This window comes from Tympanuchus pallidicinctus, unplaced genomic scaffold (assembly GCF_026119805.1).
Source record: "Tympanuchus pallidicinctus isolate F22 unplaced genomic scaffold, pur_lepc_1.0 scaffold15, whole genome shotgun sequence".
Taxonomy (NCBI): domain Eukaryota; kingdom Metazoa; phylum Chordata; class Aves; order Galliformes; family Phasianidae; genus Tympanuchus; species Tympanuchus pallidicinctus.
This window is the reverse complement of record NW_026294669.1, coordinates 32137680-32157676: the sequence shown is the minus strand read 5'-3', so window position 1 is coordinate 32157676 and position 19997 is coordinate 32137680. Positions and strand designations below refer to the sequence as shown.

The 19997-nt window shown below is 42.2% G+C and overlaps 2 protein-coding genes across 14 annotated transcripts in view; one reads left to right on the top strand and one right to left on the bottom strand.

Annotated features, from left to right (window-relative positions):
- KANSL1L (KAT8 regulatory NSL complex subunit 1 like) overlaps positions 1-19997 on the top strand; it is a 57202-nt gene that overhangs the window by 2814 nt on the left and 34391 nt on the right. For 3 of the 6 annotated variants that reach the window (XR_008204684.1, XR_008204682.1, XM_052675100.1), the window contains exons 2-4: positions 1269-2386; positions 15230-15371; positions 19073-19270. Coding sequence is in view for 1 of the 6 variants with exons in the window: in XM_052675100.1 (XP_052531060.1) it covers positions 1269-2386; positions 15230-15371; positions 19073-19270 (1458 nt within the window). In the remaining 5 variants the exon portion in view is untranslated. The remainder of the gene's footprint in view (positions 1-1268; positions 2387-15229; positions 15372-19072; positions 19271-19997) is intronic. The other 3 variants (XR_008204683.1, XR_008204685.1, XR_008204686.1) reach the window with 3 other exon arrangements.
- Positions 3392-19997, bottom strand: part of RPE (ribulose-5-phosphate-3-epimerase) — a 55885-nt gene continuing 39279 nt past the window's right edge. For 2 of the 8 annotated variants that reach the window (XR_008204697.1, XR_008204691.1), the window contains 3 exons: positions 17058-17149; positions 16495-16543; positions 3392-7499 (listed from right to left, as the gene is read on the bottom strand). The gene's annotated coding sequence lies outside the window, so the exon portion shown is untranslated. The remainder of the gene's footprint in view (positions 7500-16494; positions 16544-17057; positions 17150-19997) is intronic. The other 6 variants (XR_008204694.1, XR_008204695.1, XR_008204696.1 and 3 more) reach the window with 6 other exon arrangements.

Here is a 19997-nt window from a genome sequence, read left to right as displayed (position 1 = left end):
GAGCACAGAAAGCTGAGTACGCTTCACAGAGAGTGCTAAAGCAGAAGCAGATTTGTGGTTCTTGATTTTTTGTAGTGGTCTGAGGATTAAGGACAAAGTATTCAGACTGGTACTTCTCAGCTTGTTATGTCAGCCTTTGATGTTTGCACCTTCAGTGTAAAGGCTGTAGTCACAAACTTTTGCACAGGGGTTGCTTCAGTTCCACACAGAGGCGTCTTGGAAACACGGACCCTATATGGGGTCTGTGTTGGAAATTACCGAGATAGACAGTTGCTGTGTAGACTAAAGAAACTGAAGACTTGAGAAGGACAGTGGAAAAACTCATAGTTTAGTTTTTAAAGCACTAGACTTGATGAGTAGTTCGTGTTTTTTGCGAGTCTACTACTATTAAGTGAAATGCACATTATAACAAAATCTCTCCACCGTTCTGGATAGGAAAGTGTAGAAGTGTGTCATTATGTGTGTGTATCTGTGCACACATGCACCCATACTTGAAAATGTGTCCTTCTAGTCAGAGGGCTTCTCGTCTTGTTTTTAGTGAGGCAAGGTTAGATGACAGTTTTGAATGCTGTTTCTCAGAGTGATCATAGAATCATACAATGGTCTGGGTTGAAAAGGACCACGATGCTCATCCAGTTCCAACCCCCTGCTGTGTGCAGGGCCGCCAACCAGCAGCCCAGGCTGCCCAGAGCCACATCCAGCCTGGCCTTGAGTGGCTCCAGGGATGGGGCATCCACAGCCTCCTTGGGCAACCTGTTCCAGTGCATCACCACCCTGTGTGAAAAACTTCCTCCTCATATCCAACCGAAACCTCCCCTGTCTCGCTTGAAGACTATTCCCCCTTGTCCCATCACTATCCACTCTCATAAACAACCATTCCCCCTCCTGTTTATACGTTCCCTTCAAGTATTGGAAGGCCACAATGAGGTCTCCCCGGAGCCTTCTCTTCTCCGAGCTAAAAAAGCCCTGTTCCCTCAACTTATCCTTTCTGATTGGATCAGAAATGCAAGGAGGTCTGAACACTTACTCCTCTGAGAGGTGAATGCTTTCATTGCACATGGAACAACTTCTGTATGTATTAAAGAAAGACTAGCATTCTTAGTTGCTTTGGAGTTGTGTAATCTGTCTGTAGTCTTTAGATCATGTCCTTTTATATGATGTCTTTGATTAATGTTTAAATGCTGAAAGAATGAAATACCTGACAGAGTTGTTGTATTTGTATCACGTCATGAAAATGAGAAAATTGACATGGCCCATGTTGTTTTCAGGTTTGCTGTAAACTGCCTACAGTAGCTATAATGACACCAGCCCTCAGAGAGGCAGCAACAAAAGGTCATGGTATCCACTTGTCACCTTCTTTGTCCTCTAGAGCTATGGAGTCTGATACAACTTTGTGCATGGAAAATTCCAGAGCGGTGGAAGAGAAGATAAAAGAGGACTCCATCGCACGGATTACTTGCTCAGTCCTGGGGTTCCCCACTGCTGAGCCCAGCCTCAGGAATAATATCTTCAGTGTGCAGCATTTTGCTTCCCCACCATCCTCCAAGCACTATCAGTCTGTCTTGTTAATGAGTACGAATTCTGCGTTTAGCAGCAAAACCGGTAAGCAAATGAAATCGGGAGAGCCTGACTGCTCCAGGATGAGAAATGCATTGCATAATGGCACCGACGCATCTTTTGGTCAGATCAGTCATTCAGGACCTGAGGAACAGGTCAAAGGGGAAGCTTTTTCTGAGACCACATCTCCAAATTTGGCAGAAACGCAAAGACTTTTGGATTCAAATGTAACTGAATCCGGCAACGCAGAAGAAATGCGGCTCTTAAATGATAAGTGGTACAAGAAGAATGGTTTTTTGGGTAGGGCTCTGGGAGTCTGCGCTGAAACAATAAAAGGGGATTTATTACACCAAATTCTTCACGGGCCTTCAGAAGGGATTTTGAGCTGCACCCGGGAGGAGATGTATGCTCGCTTACTCCAGTGTGTCACTAAGCAACAAATGGAGATCAGCCGCGCCAAAAGAACTCAGAAACGTTTACAAATGCTCCTGGCAAAGCATGTTATCAAACACTGTGATCAGCAGCTGAAGTGCTTCGTAAAACATCAGCTTCAAAGAATGAAGGTTTTACACAAGCCAGGCAGGTTTTCGAGCAGTAGCTCCCTCAGGTGTGCGGAAGGTTGGCCAGAAAACACTGCAGCTACTTTGGAAAGTAGTTCGAGTGCGGATGTACAGAATGGAGTTTGTGTTGCACCGGGGGAAATCCGGGGGTTTGCGCTTTCTGCTGGAGGGCTGCTGTCTCGTGTGGAAAAGGATCTGGACTCCGATGCAACGTGTAGCAGCTCAGATGAAGACTATGATGAACAGACTGTAAGAACAGCTGTGGAAGCGTAAGTGTTAAATTCCTGCTTAGACTCATGTGCTTCATGCTTATAAATCAAGCTGGAGGGGTGTAGACCTGCAAATTCCTTCTTGTCTAAGTAACCTTGCTCTGTAGGTAGTCCTCCTGAAATCAGCAGGACTGCCTATGTGAGCTAGGCTTGGCAGGATCCACGCAGAAAGTAAGAACTTTTAACTGTACGGGGCTTAAGCAGCAGTTATGTTACTGCAGAGTGGGATGTTGTACTGTGCTGAATCAAGCGTGCATCACGTTAACACTGCTGATCATTCAATACTTGGATTATGCTGTAAATCACAATAGGTAGTGATAGCAGTGCAGTAAACGATACTTGTGGCTAGTATCAAACTAAATTATGGAGAGATAGTCAATGTTACAGTCTTGAAATCCATTATTAGGTGATTAAGTATAAGCATCAGTGCAGATGCCAATCTGTATTTGAGGGATGTATATTGAAAAAGTCTTCTGCTTTGAACTATAATTTTTAAATGCTGATTTACTTGATCAGTTGTTCTTTGTTGTTTTGAAATTTGAGGGATCGTTTTTGTTGTTTCTGGTATCTTTTTCAAGAAGTACCAGAGCAAAGCTAATACAATTAGCTAATACTGCAGTTCTGTGTGTCTCTTACATTGTCAGAGAACCTGTCAATACACATTATCATAGCTTTGTGAATCGGCCATGGCTAAGACAAGTGGGCTGTAAAATTGTCCCAGGAATGGTGATGGAAATACAGCCTCTTATTTTGTTATTTCTTATTTGACTATGCTGTCAACACAGTATCTCCTGTTGAGAAATTGTAGAAAGCATTGAAAGCACAGCTTCTTTCCGTTTCGGGCAGGTGAAGAGGAGGAGGAGCACCTCCGAAGGTCTGTAAAGATGACTTTATAGCAGCAGCATCTCTAGTGCTTGATGTCAAGACTGTTTTTGTTTTCCTCATCTCCTAATACAGTCCCTGCTTTCGGGGACTTTCTGAAAAGCACCGAGTGACACTAGTATGGATGGAAAAATAAATATTAAAAAAAAAACAAACACAAATCGTAGTCTCTTTCTTCAACAGCACAGTGTTCAGAACAAGTCAAGGAAGCCTCATCTTCCATTAAACAGCTGTGCCATGTTATGTGTTTACAGCTTCTGTTATGAAAGCTTGAGTGCAACGTGGTTCTGTCAAATCACTGCTGCAGTTGGTTGAACTCTGTAGAGCTGGAAAACAGGAGGAGAGTTTTTCATTTTCTTTTGCATATTGTCAGAATGGTAAACACCACATCAGAGACCAGCCCAGAGCATTATGTGTTGCCAGCTGTTACCATCAACTCAAATATTTTAGTCTGCAAAAATACTTTTCTCCTTTTGAAATATTCTAATGAAGAACCAGCATCTCTAGCTCCTAACAGTGTTGGAGATGGAACGTTCCTCTCCTGGCTGATACGTTTGAACTTCTGAGTAACACCTTTCCCTCCAGGATTCTTATCTTGTTCTTACATGAACTGAGCAGGGAAAATTGATGTGAAATTCTGATTCTCTGAGGGTAGCTGATAATCTGAAACTTGGATTGAAGTTCGGTGTGAGGGTTGTCTCTTTTCCTCTTGCAAGGGACAGTCCAGTTTGTCATACTGCCAGTCCTCCAGCTTTATTTCTTCTTGTAGCCTTCAAATTAGTGAAGTTATCTTTCCATGTAGGGGTTATTCAGTTTGTTTTGTTGTGCTAACAGAAAAGTCCACAGAGCATTATTGAGGACACAGCACCACCTTTGGCTTGGGAAATCCCCAGGCTGCCTGGAAGGCGGGGGAATATTCTGGAGAAACTTAGCTCTGTGTTGCCCCGTTGCAAGACTGTTACCTTGGCTGCTGCTAGGAGGCAGGAGACCTGCTAGGTGTCTCTTACTCAGTGCAAACTCCTTTCTTTTCCCCCCCTCTCTTTTTTATGTTCTTATGGTTAAAAGCAGTCAAGCAGCAGCGATGGCTTGTTGGTAGTGTGTGTTAGCAGAGGCTTTGCTGCCTTGCCAGCATGAAAGTCACTGCGTTTGAACTGTGCTGCTGGACCAGCAAGTGCAGAGTTAAAGCACCACCTAATTTAAGCTGGAGACTTTTGTCTGTGTGCATAGGTTGAGTCAGTGCCTGAATTAACACTGCACTGGGGATGGGCTGTATCTCATCTGAACTTATCACTATCTTATGCTTGGGATGGCTTTCTTTGTTCTCCATCTTCCGAAAGATTTGTCTTAGTGGCTAGAGACTGCACTTCCTTTGGGTGGCAAAGGTCTGTCAGTTGTTCAGCTGGGCGGCTGCTGAGATTTGCTTTTATTTCTGCATTACCTCTTTAAGATTCTCTAGATTGCCTTTCAGCTGGACAAGAAAACAAAACAAAGTTAGCTTCCATTTTTATTTTTGCTAAGTGGATTTATGTTGCTTTGAAATGCTTTTCTCTCCCAGGGAATTGGTTCTTAGTGCTTTCCAGAAATAATGTGATTATATGGTGAGAGAATGCTCATTTCCTCGCTTTGCACTGTTATTTCTCATAGTGAAGACTTTCACTGTTGTGGAAGCACTCCTCCTCCCGTAATATTCTAGATGTTAAAAGGCCCTACTAGTGCACTGTGAATGGGGAAAATCTTTGGGTTCCACCTGTATCACAAAATATGGATTGCACTTAACTCGAGGAAATGAACGTGCAAGTGGCTGGCCTTAGCTGCATCCTTCGTAGCTTGCTACATCAACCCAGTGTGCAAGGGGGGAGGAGCTTCCCATTCATAGGTTTATCTGAGCCCAGCCTGCTTCCATTACAGGAGGGGGAAGATCTGATTCCAGCCCCAGTTTTTCACGATAAGAAAAAAATCTGGAGCTACTTTTAGCTCTTTGAACACGTTCATTCCCATTATCCTGGAAAGAGTTTTGTCCAGTGAGTGTTGACATAAGCTCTTCTGAGCTGTATCTCAATGCTCTGTGACTCAAGTCAGATTCTCTTTATCCATCTATTTCAGTACCCATGTTGTTCAGTTGCAAATAGCTGTTACAGGATACTTACACCATTGTTCATCCCCTGTGCATTACACAGGTGCTGTCCTCAGACTAGGGATCTTCAGTGTGCTCATGGGCAGAGAGCTGTTTTGGTTGGCGAGTCACTGTGCTCTGATTTCTAGAGTAATCGAAAAGCCCTGTTCCATTTCTTCATCAAAACACATTTGTTCTTTGAGTATTTGTCAAGGAGAAGCGTGAAGGAATGGTTGGCTCATTGCAGGAGTTCTGACATCTTGCTTCTGGTGTACAGCTCAGCAATGTCTTCAGCTCATCACAGCTTTTGTGAAAGGTTTCTTTGGCAGTGTAGCAAACTTTCATAAGCATCCTCTAGTATTTTCTTGTACCATTCCTTCCTCGAGGGTGAGAAGTCCCTCGAGATGCTATGTTGAAGATATATGGTGGTACTTCTTCCTGCTTTAATTAAGACAGAACTCAGGTGCCAGTCACTGTCTCTGTGTTAGGTATGATAACCAAAGTACCAAAGTGAATGCAGGACCCACTGAGATGTCACAGAGCTGGGTGTCAGCAGTTCCCTTGGGAATTCACTGCCCACATGCATCACCTGAAGTGCAGTGCAGACAACACTGCATTCCAGTTGGAACTGCTTGGTCTTCCTTTGAGGTTCATGAAGATGAAAGATTACCTGTAGAAATAATGTCAAATGGGATGACTTTTGGGGGGATGTCAACTTCAAGTATTTTCAACAGCACACCTCTGCTCAGGGAGCTAGGTAACATTTCTTTCTGGGGCAGCCTTGCATCCTTATTGTATTTCCTGTGCGTTCCTGATGTGCCTAGAGGTTCTGACTGTTCACAACATACCACAAAAAAGCCAGATGTGGTTATTTGGGAAACTTTTACACTTTCACAGTACTGACTGTTGTTTTTTTTTTTTCCTTCCAAATGCACTGAGTGATCTTCCAAAATCAGAAGATCTATCACTGGCTTTCTTTAAAGACACAGCTGCTCACTTCATCAAATAGCAACGTCTGTACCTAATTGATTAGAGAGAAAGGCTTCTTACAACAGAACTTGTGTGCAAAACAAGTTGCTATCTGCCTACTTGCGACAAGTCCTGGGCCCTGTTTCTCCAATCCTCCTTCCCCCATCTGAATGAAACCCTTTTGCATCACTTGGTGGGATTTTTTCCTTCAGAAATATTTTCATGCTTTTCCTCTGAACTTTGAAAGACACATTTTACTGATTATCTTCCAGCAACCTCATGCCTGACGAAGTAGTATTTGAAGCGCTGCTGTATTTTTCCATGCCCGTGGGCTTTATTGTGCCTGGAATCTTTTATAATGAATGTGAAGAGATATGAAGGGAAAAAAAAAAAGACTTAGTCTTTTTTTTCTCCCTTAGATTTCTAGTTGGGAAGAGAAAGATTAGAAATCTGCTTTTAGTATAAATACTTGGCAGGGAGGGAAGCAATAAGGCGGAGAGAATAGAAGAAGGAAGAAAATATTATGATTAGTATCTGCAGTTCGGATCTGTTTGTTCTAGATTATTTTCCAGTTTTCCTAGCAGTTTTTCTCATGGCTAATTGAGCAATGTCAGTGCAGTTCTGCAGGCCTCACAACAGAAGGCACTGCTTGGGGGCTGGGGCTTTTTGCCCATCTTTCAGCCACATTATGAGGAGAAACTGTTCGTTTTTGCAAGAAGTCCTAATTTTCCACTCTGAGCTGTAATTTCATTTCAAAGCTGATAAGAGAACCGAATTCAGGTTTTGAGAAAGGGAGGAAGAGAGTCTGCCAGCAGTGCTGTTCTCCATTGCTCTTAGCCACAAAACCCTAACTGTTTCTAGTTTTTAAGACCTTTTTGTTATATGAGTAAGGGAAATGTCTTATTTGCATAAAAGATTAGTGTGACGACCTTTAAAGACGTGTGAATTCATAGGTGCTGATTTTAACAAGTTTTAGGCATTGCTTTTTCATGAATTCCATTCCCTGGATTCTTGGCTCCCCTCACTGCATGTGGGAGGAGAATTGTGTGCAGGGAATCATAGAAAAACTTGCTCTATGTTACCTTCTGTTTTCATTCGAGGGATGCAAGTGTTATTTCAGAATATATTCGACCTCACTTGATGGGATTTCTGTAAGGGAGATCGACAGCTTCTTTAGGGTCACAGTGCATGTCCTGTTTTCTCTGTAGATATCTGATACACAGCAACAAGGACTTGGTTTTGAGCAAGACTTCCTTCTTGCAATACCAGAGCAACGCTGTTGTGAATGAGGATCCTGATTTCTAACCTGTAATTACATCAGTAATTTCTGCAGCTGCTGAAAGCCAACTGGAAGGTTGTGAGGAAAGGCAGCAAGTTGGACAAGTTGTAACGTGCAAGAGAGCCTCAGAGCTGGGAATGGCAGAGCTTCTGAATTAAATAAGTGTTGAATGCACATGAAATAAAAACTTGGCGGTATTCTTCCAAATGACAGTTTAATGCACTGTCAACACAGCATAGTAGAATAGAGACTCTAATAATTAGACACATGTATATACATGATAAGCTCACACACTTAATGACATGGTAGATGCCGAAGCACTTGGTGCCTGATGAGATCTGCTCTTTAAGCTGGGTTTTACAGCCAGCTTTTATCCTTCTGCTAAGCTGTGAAATTTGTTTTCATGGAAAGATTTGTTTACAATCAACCAGAAAGCGTGTGTGTAACATCTTGAAAAGTGAGGGCGTTACGATTGCGTTTTGCAGGTAACTGATTCCTTAAGAATCTACTTCAAAGGGACGCAGCCGGATCCCGTGAAAGTCTGCATACATGGGCCTTGAGACAGGAAATCATTTAAGTGCTTTCCTTTTCACATGAAATAAAAAGTGTGCTTAAGGGCTTCCCAAAATAGGAATGCTCTCCTGTAATGGGCTTTCATTCATACTGCTAAATATGGGTGAGGAATGTAACTTAAGATATCAGATTTAAACATACTGACCTGTCTTCTGTTTTTTTTTTTTTCTTTTTTAATTAGAACTGAAATAACTGTGAATTATTTTCAACCAAACAGTTTAGCTACCTGCTGTGGGCAAGAGAGTACTGTGCTACAAATTAAAATTAATATAGTTCCAATTAACAAACTTCCAATTATTGCATCTGCCATTGAAAGAAGTATAAACGCAGGCATGTATGGAGATGGATGCTCTGCAACCTCCTCCTCCTCTCAGCCAGAGGGTGGGCAGGGTAACAATGGAATTCAGCAGAACTCCATGCCAGGCTTCTACCAAACACCCAAACCGGGAAGGCTGTCCTGTTCAACCACACATTTATGGCTGTTGGCCCCTTGTCCCTGCAGTCCCTGCTACTGCACGCACTTACAAAGCAGAGTTGGTGCTACGGGCACGCAGCCCCTGCCTACTTCTTCCTGAGAGTGTAGGTGCAAGTCTGGGGCCCAGCTTCAGGGGTGGCAGGGCAGCACTGACAGCGCTGCTTGTATGCTGTAACGTTCCACTGCACGTATCTTTAAAGGCTTATATTGTAAGCTCTGTCTTACTTTATGTTGGTCGTGGGATGCAAACATAGCGTTGCTTTCTTGAGCTCTCTTTTCAAGGGCAGTTGTGTAATGCTTACAGGGGATTTCTAGGCTCGTGTTCCCAGCGTTTTGTTGTTAGTCTATTGATGTGCCATTTCAAAGGCAAGAAAACCTGTTTCCAGGCAGCCCTGATATTCCTGAGCTGGTTTGTTTTTATTTTTCATTGCCTTTGCACGTTAGCGCTGCCTGCTGCTCTGCTTCGTGCTGCTTTGAGTGAAATTATGTGAAGGAAGCTGAAGTGCCTGGGCAGCTGATGGAAACTGACAAACATGTTAAAATGTTTTGAGCAAGTAACATTTGCAGATTTGCATTCTGCAGGGGTTTTTATTACTGTTAAAAGGTGAAAGGGTGCTGATTGTTTTCTTTTTGCGGGTTTTTCTTTTTGAGCAGTTAATATTCTAACTGACTGCGCCTCCACCAGCCAGGTTGGCCTTTTATCATTAACATCTGTTAAGGATGACATAAACAGAACTGAAGAGGAAAAACACCTACCAGAACTGCTTTGAACTGCTGGAGCTCAGACAGCAGTGCTTTACCACGCTGAATTTGTTGCCTTTGCTGAGCCCTGGACGAACAATTCAGTGCAAGTGTAACAACTGTATTGTCTCTATTGTAAAACCTACAGTAATGATTGGGTGCAGGAGCCCCATAGCTGTCAAATAGTGGCCATGGCATTTCCTCAGATCAGAAGATGTAATTTCTCAGATAGGGGAGCATACAGAGCTTCAGCATCAAACTCTTATTAAATGTCTTCTACTGTGTTCACACAGAGAAATTTTCCGTTCTTTATATTTTCAGTTATCTTCTACAGCTGATTGTGACTGATAACTTTAGGAATTATTGCTTGAAATCCTGGGGCCTGAGGACTCGTTTGACTTCACCTGGATGAAGGTTTCCAGTTAGGGAAGGCAAGATACGTGTTATGAATTAGTATCAACACATGTCATTGGGTGCAGTTCTGAAAGTATCAAATGGCAACGGCATGTCAGGGATGGTGGGACCAGGTGTGGGTGCCAGGCGTTACGATAAGCAGTTGCTGATGTCCGTAGATGACAGGGAGGGCTGGCGCCCATCTGCTCTGAAGCCGTGTAGTGTTTCAGGGGAAAATCTCTGCCAGGTAAAACTCCCAATGAACACTGAAGAAGATAACAAGCCCGAATGAGCCGATAGCAGGCGTTGGCAGAGATTTTGGTGTAACTCTTGAGTACCAGAGAGCCTCCTCAATGATATTCTAGCCTGGTTTGGTGCCAGCTCTCACAAAACAGTTGGGTATTGCTCTCCACACTCAGTCTGCAGTGACTGCTCCCGTGCGATCTGAGCGGAGGCTTACTTTGAGCTGTCAGGGTGAGCAGTGTTCTGTTGTGTAGCACTGCTTGGCTGTGATACCAGAGGATTCTATTTGTTGCCATTTGTTTGAGTCTTGTTTACACTCTGGAATGCGTGGAAGAGATGTTGTTCATGAAGCAGCACTTGCTGCTTTTTCAGTTATGTGGTTATTATGGGTCTAGCAGTGAACTGGTCGAGGGGAGTTAATACTTCAACAGCAACTGAAGTTAGTTCTCTCTGAAAATAAACATGAAGTAGGCGTGCTGGAAGAATTAGACCTTGAGAAAGCTTGTGCAGGTCGTTTCATAGTTGGACACGCAGAGCACCAGAGTGCTGCTGAGCTCTGGTCAGACTGTGCCATGTGGGGAACGTGAAATGTTTGGGGGTTTTGTACAATTGAGTGAGCTGTCCCAGGAGAGTCAGGAGATGTATGATTATTTCCAGTGTGTGTTGTGTCTCATGTATTTCATCATGAGTCACACGACGTCTGGATAGGATTTAAGGATCAGGAGAATATTTTGATGGTTTGTTTTTCGATTTCCAGACTCAAGTCTTTCATCGAAGTGATGAACTTCTACTGTTGTTTTCATTGACTCCCTCCAAGGAAGGTGATGAGCTGTTTATCCTGAGGATAATTAATCTGCAGTTGATGAGCTGATCCTTTCTCCTATATACGTCAGTGTCACATGATTGGCATTGAGTGTCTGGTAGCACAGGAGTTGCCACTAGAGGAGAAGCAGCAGGCATGGCTGCAGTCAGGATCACTGCATTGCTCTGGGACTAAATCACCTGCAAACTTGATACCAGAACAACGTGGGAATAAATTGAAGGGGGCATGGCATGATAGAAAGCACAAGTGGAAATACAAGTGTCAGGAGCAGCTGCCATTCTTATGTTTAATGAAGAATTTTTGAGTTGGAGTTACTCCCACTCACGCAATGTGAATGCCTTGCTCCCTATCTTGTCCTTGTCAAAGAATGTTGTAACTTGAAAATTCTGATTTTCTTTGGAACAAAGCTTTAGGAAGGAGACTGTACTGTGGGTTGGCAAGTTCTGGAGTCATGGTGTGGGTCTGCTGCAAGCATCCTCCTTTCCTGTTCAGCAGGAAGCATCCTGTCAGTGTCCCTGCAGGCATGTCATGGCAGGGGCACGTTTTATGTTCTCACTCAAAAGCACGAGGCTAGCAGGCTCCATTTCATGTTAATTCTCAGATGTAACATACATGTGGAACTTAACTATCAATCCCGGATTCTATGGGTTTTTGTGCATTTAAGACATCACTATGTTACCTTTCATTAGTTATGAGCTGTTACTCAGGCTCCTTATTTTGTTTGCTTGTAAAAATAAAACACATCTAAGAGATTTAAATTCCAACCCTTTTTCTTCCCTGTAAATAACAAAAAAAAGCCCAACAACCTGAAACCAAAACCATGCGATACTCAAACAGCAGTGTGTGCCCAGCACAGCAGTGTTGTTCTGGCTATGTCCTCTTTGCACTCAGGTTGCCCAGGTTTGTTCTTTGTGACAGACTGATCTTCTCTGCTGGAAAACAAATCTCACCTTCATCTTCATGGAGGCTCTGGTAGAACAAGACACTTCTCAAAGTCCTGTTGCTTTTTTGCAGTGTTGGTCTGCTTATGCAAACACATCATCTGTTCTTGTCTCTCATTCCTTTTTTTTGGGAGAAAGGGAGGAGAGTTGAGGTTTGTAAGGAGCTGAGAGGAAGGACTCATAGCATGGAGAATTCCTCCATATATTCTGTCTATAGATCACAACTAACAACTTTTTTCAGTTCTACTGATAGTGTTGCTTAGTGCTCATCAGTTGCCTGTTCAATCTTACTGGGGTGGTGCATTACAACTTCAGAGTTACATCTTTGATCATAGTTTGTCTTTCTGCATTTGTGCCTGTTCTCTCCGTGATTTGTTCTACTGCGTGTCCTTGTGTTGCAAGTTGGGCAGGATTGACCTCCTGCAGTTCAACCAAAACAGCAGAAATGCCAGCCACAGATGATACCTCTGATTCAATTCCAGCTTGTTTTTCTAGGGAAATTCACATGAGATGCTTTATTTCTGCAAAATGAGTATTACCCTGTTTCTTCCTATTCTCGTGGCCCTGAAGGAATGCAGGAGATCACCTCCAGATCCAGAGTCATCCCGTGAGCAGGACATTTATACGCAGATAAATACTTCACTGTACTCCGGCACTGACCTTAGAAGCTTTTGGAAATGTGATGCATGTATTGAACTGCTGGCAGAATTCAGAATTCCTGTGAGGGATGTATGATGTCAAAGGCATGCAAACCAAGTTGAGATGCTCTGCACGCAGGAAATGGGACAGCCCCTTTTTTTCTTGTCTCAATCCTAGCTGTTCTACTGTAGCTCCTGCCTGACTTCCTCCTTCACTACAAGTCCTTGTGATGTTTGTAACCTTTGTGGGCTTGTTTTCCTTCTCTGTGTTTGCAGTATTAATGAGTTCACTGGTACCATCTTAAAACAGTGTTCTCCATCCACTAAATCTACAAAGTGATAGAAGGACGCTAGTGCTTCATTGTCATAGTGTGTGAAAAGCATTCAGTAATCATCTCCTGTTCATAAAAATATCACAGAATCACAGAATTCTTAGAGTTGGAAGGGACCTTTACAGGTCATCTCCTCTAACTCCCCTGCAATGAAGAGGGACAACACTGCTAGATCAGGTTTCCCAGGGATCCAGCCTTGCCTTGAAAGCCTCCAGGCCTTGTCTTCTCTGTGCTGAACAGCCCCAGCTCTCAGCCTGTCCTTGTAGGAGAGGTGTTCCATCCCTGGAATGGACGCTCCTTCCAGAAGGATCTGCTCCATGATCTTTCCTGGCACAGACGTGAGACTGACAGGTCAATAGTTCCCAGACTCATCCTTTTTACCCTTCTTAAAAATGCATGTGATGTTGCCTATTTTCCAGTCACCAATGCCCCACAAGTACTTGTTGCCTCATCTATTTACTGAGTGAATGTTGGGCTGTGCCTTACAAAGTAATAGGAATTAGAGACTTATCAATTAAAAAATTTTGTTGGGTTACCCTAATATTTTGCACTGACACTGGGCATGGGGTGGCAGAGGTGCAGGCAGGGAAGAGAGGCTGAAATCACTTCCTTTGGTGTGAGCCTGGTCTGGGAACGTCTGTGCTTAGTTTGGTGGGAAGCCGTCCTTCCAGAGGAGCCTAAGGACATTGTTATTACAGAGCAATTAAACTAGCAGAGTTTAATTACATACATACTTTTACTTTAAGGCCGTAAGAAATACGTAGTATGCTAGAAAGCAGGAAAAACATTTACATAATGTATTTAACAGCACATGCAGTTAATTCAAGATTTAATGTTGTGCTGGAGACAAAAAAACCCTATGTAAACACGTATTTGAAAAATAACTCGTGATGCAACTCTGGAGAGGATTTTTTTAATAATGTACAGATAGGATTTCTTCATCTTCAGGTTGGCAGAATGGTTGTTCTGTTGTGGGCTGGCTATCTGAGTATGGATTCCCACACACTCTGATTTCATACCATGTATGTGACGTATGGCCACCTGCAGTCCTTCTCATTCCCTTTCGTTTCCCAGCTGTGTGGGCAGGTGTTGGGGTTTTTGGCTTCTCATCTACACCCCTCTCCGTGGTCTGTTTTAGAATATACCCTTCACCAGAGACTGTTCCATCCAGCATCAATGTGATCTACATTCTTGCACCTGGTCTTCTTATTGTCCTGCTTTCGTGTTATTTTCTGTTTAAGTTATTTTCTGATTAAGATGTGGGGACAAATTGAAAGACAATTAGTAGTAAAAGGTGGAAAATTATATATTTTAAATGTAATCTACCAAAGGCTGTATCTGCTGTTCCTACTTACGGCAGCTGAAGGAGACTGAAGATTCAGAGATTTTGAGTAAAGTTTTGTACCCTTTTGCATGAAAATATCAGAATTCATGGTTGAGATAGTCAGCACACAGTTCTGCATGAAGATGTGCAGTGCTCCTATAAGAACCTGCTTCTGGATTCTGGTGTTTGTCTTTTTTTGTTTCTTTTGTGATACTTCCATGTTCTTTATTGGCAGGGGAACGAGGACTCACGTAGTCAGCCTATGTAAAACTTGCTGTGTAGTGTCTTGCAGCTCGGTTCAGACCAACCAGTTTATCCCAATAACTTGTTGGATTTGAAGCACTTCTTTTCCAGTAGGAGTTCTTTCACAATCATTTAGTTCTGCCAGACTGTTTAACAGCTCTGATGGGGAAAATACACCAGCCATTTTCTTGAAATAGTTGTCTCTGTTTGAATTTACCCGACCATTCAAAGGATGTATTGGGTGGTACCATTACACCATTCATTTCTTTAATATGTAGTTTGAGTTAAGTTTTCTGGTAGCAGGGATGAGTTTAGTGTGATGTCAGTCCTCTGTTGCAACACCCACCTGTTTGTTAGCAGCAGTAAGAGTTTTGATCTAGCTGTACTACGCTTACCCAGTTCTGTTTATCAAGTAACTTGAATAAAATAAACTAAGTCTTTATTTTTGGTGCAGTAACTGGAAACCTGGCTGGTCACTGCTGGGTGATGTCTTATTAGATTACAATTGTTAGCAAACGATATTCCTGGAAGCTTGTGGGAGGAACAGCAGACAGATTTGAGTTCTGGCTGGTGGGGTACTGGAATTCTGTGCAGATCTGTAAACTGTATTAACCTGATATAATTCAGTAGTTTTGTCAGGTTTGGGTTTATAACGTGTTAACAGGAAAGTAGCCTTGCCTGGGAATGGTCTGTGAACATTGTACTGGTTTGAGCAAGTTCTGCAGTTACAGAGAGCAGCTGATGTGAAACTGGATGGGTTTCTTCTGAAAGCAACTGAGACGCTTGCACCACGAGGCAGAGCAGCTGTCAAAAATGTTCTTGTGCAAATGTGGTTATCTTTATTTTTGGACTAACCAGCATTTTGTCTTCACAGCAGCTATACTTCTGAATGGAAGTGGCTTGCAGACAGAGCTAGAATTGGCAGCCGTTGGACATGGCTTCAAGCCCAGATTTCAGAACTAGAATACAAAATCCAGCAACTAACTGACCTTCACAGGCAGATACGTGCCACCAAGGTATTGTCTGTTAGCTCATAAATGGGCTTTTTGATTCTTTTTTTTTAATAGTGTTTCTTGTAATGTTTATTTCTTTGATTCCTCATTGTTGTTGTTTGTTTTGCCCTGGAATTCTTGTATATAAGCAGACTATTGCACACAGAGGTTGATAGGAAAGACATCAAAAGGTAAAAAGTATTGTACCCTTGAGGCATCAATACAGGACTGAGAATCAGGGACTCTTACCTTCCTATCTGTAGTAGTTGGGGACTTTGTTAGTGACTTTCAGGGCCCTGGAACAAGCCATGTCATTTATCCCACTATTTTTTTCCTCTATGGAAGAAGATTTGTTTTTGGGAGGGGTGTTTGGCTTTTCATTTTTGCATCGTGGGCGTCTGGGGGCTTTTTCTGTTATTTACAGTGCATGCTTATTCTAAGGATTAGTTAGTTAATGTTTGTACAGCACTTTGAACAGGTCAAGGATTAATTATTACTAAAATTCCAACGTGTATAACTCATGTGCTAGCTTTTGTAAATCAAACTGGCTAGACAGTGGTAAAGTCACATTCCTGAAACATTAATAATCTATCTATCTATCAATGTAATGGCTTGTCCAGGTCGGTCTCACACACAAGAAGCCAAAACCTGTGATAATTCTGGTGGTGTGATAGTAACAGGTTGTAGAGTAGGGCTTCTGGACTCATCATTAATGAGCCACATAAAAGTTGTGTGATCTATGCTATGGTCAGATAAGCCCAGATAGAGAGGAGCCAGGAGATGCTTTAGGTTTTATGTGACTGAACATGAGATTTGGAGGGAGGAAAGGAAGAGAAAGGAGGGAAATCATGAAATCATGCTGAAGAGGAAAGGAAGAGAAAGAAAGGAAATTGTGCTAGAGAGCATTTCCTTCTGATCACATAAAGGATTATTATTTCCTCTCTATTTATAGCTCTCAAAATCCATCTTCACATATCCAACTTTGTCTCCACGGTCACATTTTTCCTTAAGAAAGAAAATATTTGAAGAACCTCTATTTGAGGGTCTTTCCTGCCTTTCTGCCCATAGAGGCAAAAGGAGATTTTGTACTTTGCTGAACGGTGAGAATGTCCATATTGTAATAATGTCCAGAATACCAAATACTCACACTCCAACATGCCCAGAATCAGACTTTAAGATGGCATGGGTCCCAAGGGCTGCAGAACAGTGAGAAATAAATAACAGAGAAACGAGAGAGCATTCTTTCAGTCATGCATTTTCTTCGCATTAGGTGGCACGTTGGCTCAGAGCCTAGCCTTCTTCCTGCTGGAGATCTTTAGTAACATTCCTTTTTGCAAACTTCATGCCCCTTTTACCAGCTGTGCTGTTAGGTATTTGGCATTGTGTCCCATACAGAAGGTAGACAAACACTCTTTGGCTCTGATTTTTTTTTTTTCTTCCTTTCTTTTTTTGTTTACATGTTCATAGCATACTGGTGCAGCAGTTATGGAAGGTCATGTGGACTGACAGAAGAGCTCTTTGTTTTGATTTAGTGGCTACAGAGTAGTTACACAATATCATTGGAGTTTGTATGCTGCTTAATAGTTTTAAAGTGTCTTCTTTGTGTTTTGAGTGGGAAAAAATGTGATTCATAGCCAGTCAACAATAACTCAAGCAGAGTATCACTCCTCTAACAGCAGAACACAATAGGAAGGGAGATAGTTAACTTACCAGGTTTCCTGGCCTTCTCTGTTGTGTCTGCTGCATCCTTGTATGCATAGAAGTAGTGGCTCTGGAGCTCTGAGTCCATCCATTTAGAAAATCTGCCAAATAAAACAATAAGATTTAGTTGGAGTTGCTTGCCAAAACCTACTGGTTGTGACCAGTGTTAGAATTCCTTTATAGCCAGCGTTAGACTCCTAATCCTTTCCTGTTCCTCATTTATCTTTTCTTATGTACCTATTTCTGTCTACTCCTTTTCATACTGTTCTTCAATTTACTTTTCTGCTTTCTGCTTTCCATGCTTGTCACTGGGATTTTGCAGCTTTAAAAAAACAAAATTCCAGTGGAAATAGCTGTGGGGGGTTCTCTCTTTGAGTTTCCTGTGTGCTTCCTCTCATATCAGAGTTTGTGTTTCAGACTGCTGTGGGTTACTTTTTCCCTCTTTCCATGCTGACCTGTGATTTATTGTTTGTTTATTTATTTTGCTGTCTTTTGTTCTAAAGCTATTGGGCTGCTTTGTCCTGTGGCTCATTAAAATTAAGGCTATCCTTGAACTTCCTTGAGCGTAACTGCTGTGGTCTGCAGATTACAGTATGATACTGTCTGCATTTGCTTCCATCTGCCAGAAATTGAAAAGCACAGATGGTGGGCTACTGCCTAACAGTGAATGTGGAAAATCTCATGTTGACCTGACGGAAATCCAGAATCTCCATGGGTGTTTTGAGCTTGGATACAAGTTTTTAAGCACCTGGGTTTGCTTTTAGAGTATATTTATTGTCAGCTTTGAATTGAAACAGAGGAATAAGTTAGAGATGCAAGGATAGCAGGTCCACTTTACATTTTCTCCTAGTCTCTTCTTTGAAGCCTCTTTCAACATTGCTTTTGATTTGGAGCAAGTTGTTGCTGAGGTAGGAGTGCAAGGTGTGAGTAAAACTGCAGGAGCTTTAATGTTCAACAAACGTGTCCCAGGTGAAGTCTGTCCTTCTAAAAGAAATGGTGCGTTCATGTAATGATGGTCTTCCCCTGCCTTTTGGTGGAATGGTCTCACCAGAAGGACAAATTGGAAGCAGAATAATCGAGGGAGCCCAATCTCTTTGGGTAATGCCTGCAGAGGCAGCATAGCTGTTTCTACGTATTGGAATTATTTCTCAAGACAGTAACAAAGCAGGGGGCTGCCAGAGGAACTGTTGTTGGCTGTTTCAGAGTTCTTTTTGCTTACTGTTCATGTTTTAAGTTTGCTGAAGCAAACCAACGGAGATGTTACCTGGGAATATGGCTGACACTTGGAATTTTCTTATCTGTCATGTGAAAAGCACAGTGGCATTATTCTTTTCCCAGTTTAGTTTCTGAAACTTTTGGTTCCCTACCAAATGAAGTTGCAGCTGTCTTACTGGGCAGATGATAAGTTGTGTCTCCCATTGGATTTGTGCAGATTGCCTGCAAAAGTGATGAGATTGCTAGAACATTTAGGATCACTGCCTCTGTAATTCCAAAGCTCTAAAAATGCTCACCTTAAAAATCAATTCTTAAAGTATGAAAGGCTTTTGTTTTGATTTGTGTCCTTCTCTTGAAACCTTAATGTTTGTTTAGAGCATGGATAAGAATAAGAAAAAAAAGAACACTTTAAAATGCTTCAGAGAAATGTATTGGATGCAAAAAGTATAATCAACTTCAAAGAGTGGTTGTTTTTGCAGAAAAACCTCTTAAAACAGCAGGCAAACGAGCATGTAGTTCTAATAAGTATGAATTTCTGATTTGAATTTTGGCACAGATGTTTAAGCAGCGGTATAACACTGTAGTGTGGTTGCTGTTATAGGGAGTAGCATGAATGATGCAGTTTTTCATCAATAAAAATACTGACTCTTTCTGTATTTGAGCTGTTGAGTGTATCTAAAACCTAGTCCAAGTGCTCCAGAGTAGCTGGGAAGATTTGAGGGGGAGGTGCCAGGTTCAGCCACCCCTTAAACATGGTTTAGGAGGGTTAATTCGTTGTCAACCAACTGTGTTCAATTGCTGTTGTCTAGGGGATGGTGATCTTAGAAGAATTCCCATTTCCAAAAGACATTTTGAAGAAGCAAATACAGTTGACAGACCAAGAAGCTTTATTAAACGCCACAGGGAATTCGCAAGCTGCCATTGAGAGACAGGATTCTTTGCCGGAGCATGACTTTGAAATGTCACCCAGCAGCCCTACCCTGCTTTTACGAAACATAGAGAAACAGGTAAAGTAAAATGAGAACTCAACAGTCGATGGAGCTGAATGATTGACTGCAGGAACAGGGCAGGTTCCAAGGTGATGCTTCTGAAAAAGAAGCTACTTTGCACTCCTGAGAGTGGGTGCTGTTGCATTCAAGGGTTTAAATACATACGTTGTACACCAGGTTTACAAATTAATCTGTTACTCCTGATGTGTCTGTGTTACCACTTGGTTTCCGTCAAAGCGGCCACGTAACCACTTCTAATAGCTGTCCCCAAACCTGCCTCTTCATTATGCTTAGGTTTAGGGTAGGGTTGCCACAGATTGTTTCAGGAAATACTTCTGTGAGATGAAAGACTGCAGCTGAGGATGGAGGTATGTAGAAAAGCTCCAACTGGGTGTCATTGTTGGTCTGGCTTTTTGAGTGTCATAGCAATCCAGTGAGGAGCTGAGGAATTACAAGTATTTCACAGGCAGAGTGTAGGTGTAAAGAGGAGTTTGGGTTCATGCTGCTCCAGTTATTTCCAAGGTTAATTCCAGGAAATACAATGTAGACTCCAGCAAGGTTTCATATTGCAGGGTCACATTGCAAGGAGATACAGGAACATTGTTTCCTGAATTAATTTCTGCAGTTAGTGTAAAGCAAATCTAACAAAAGCTATTAACTAAAGTATTAATATGTTGCTCTGCCACAGTAAATTCTTGCTCATATGCATGTTGTTTAAATGGAGTAAGAGTGGCTTTAGTTACCA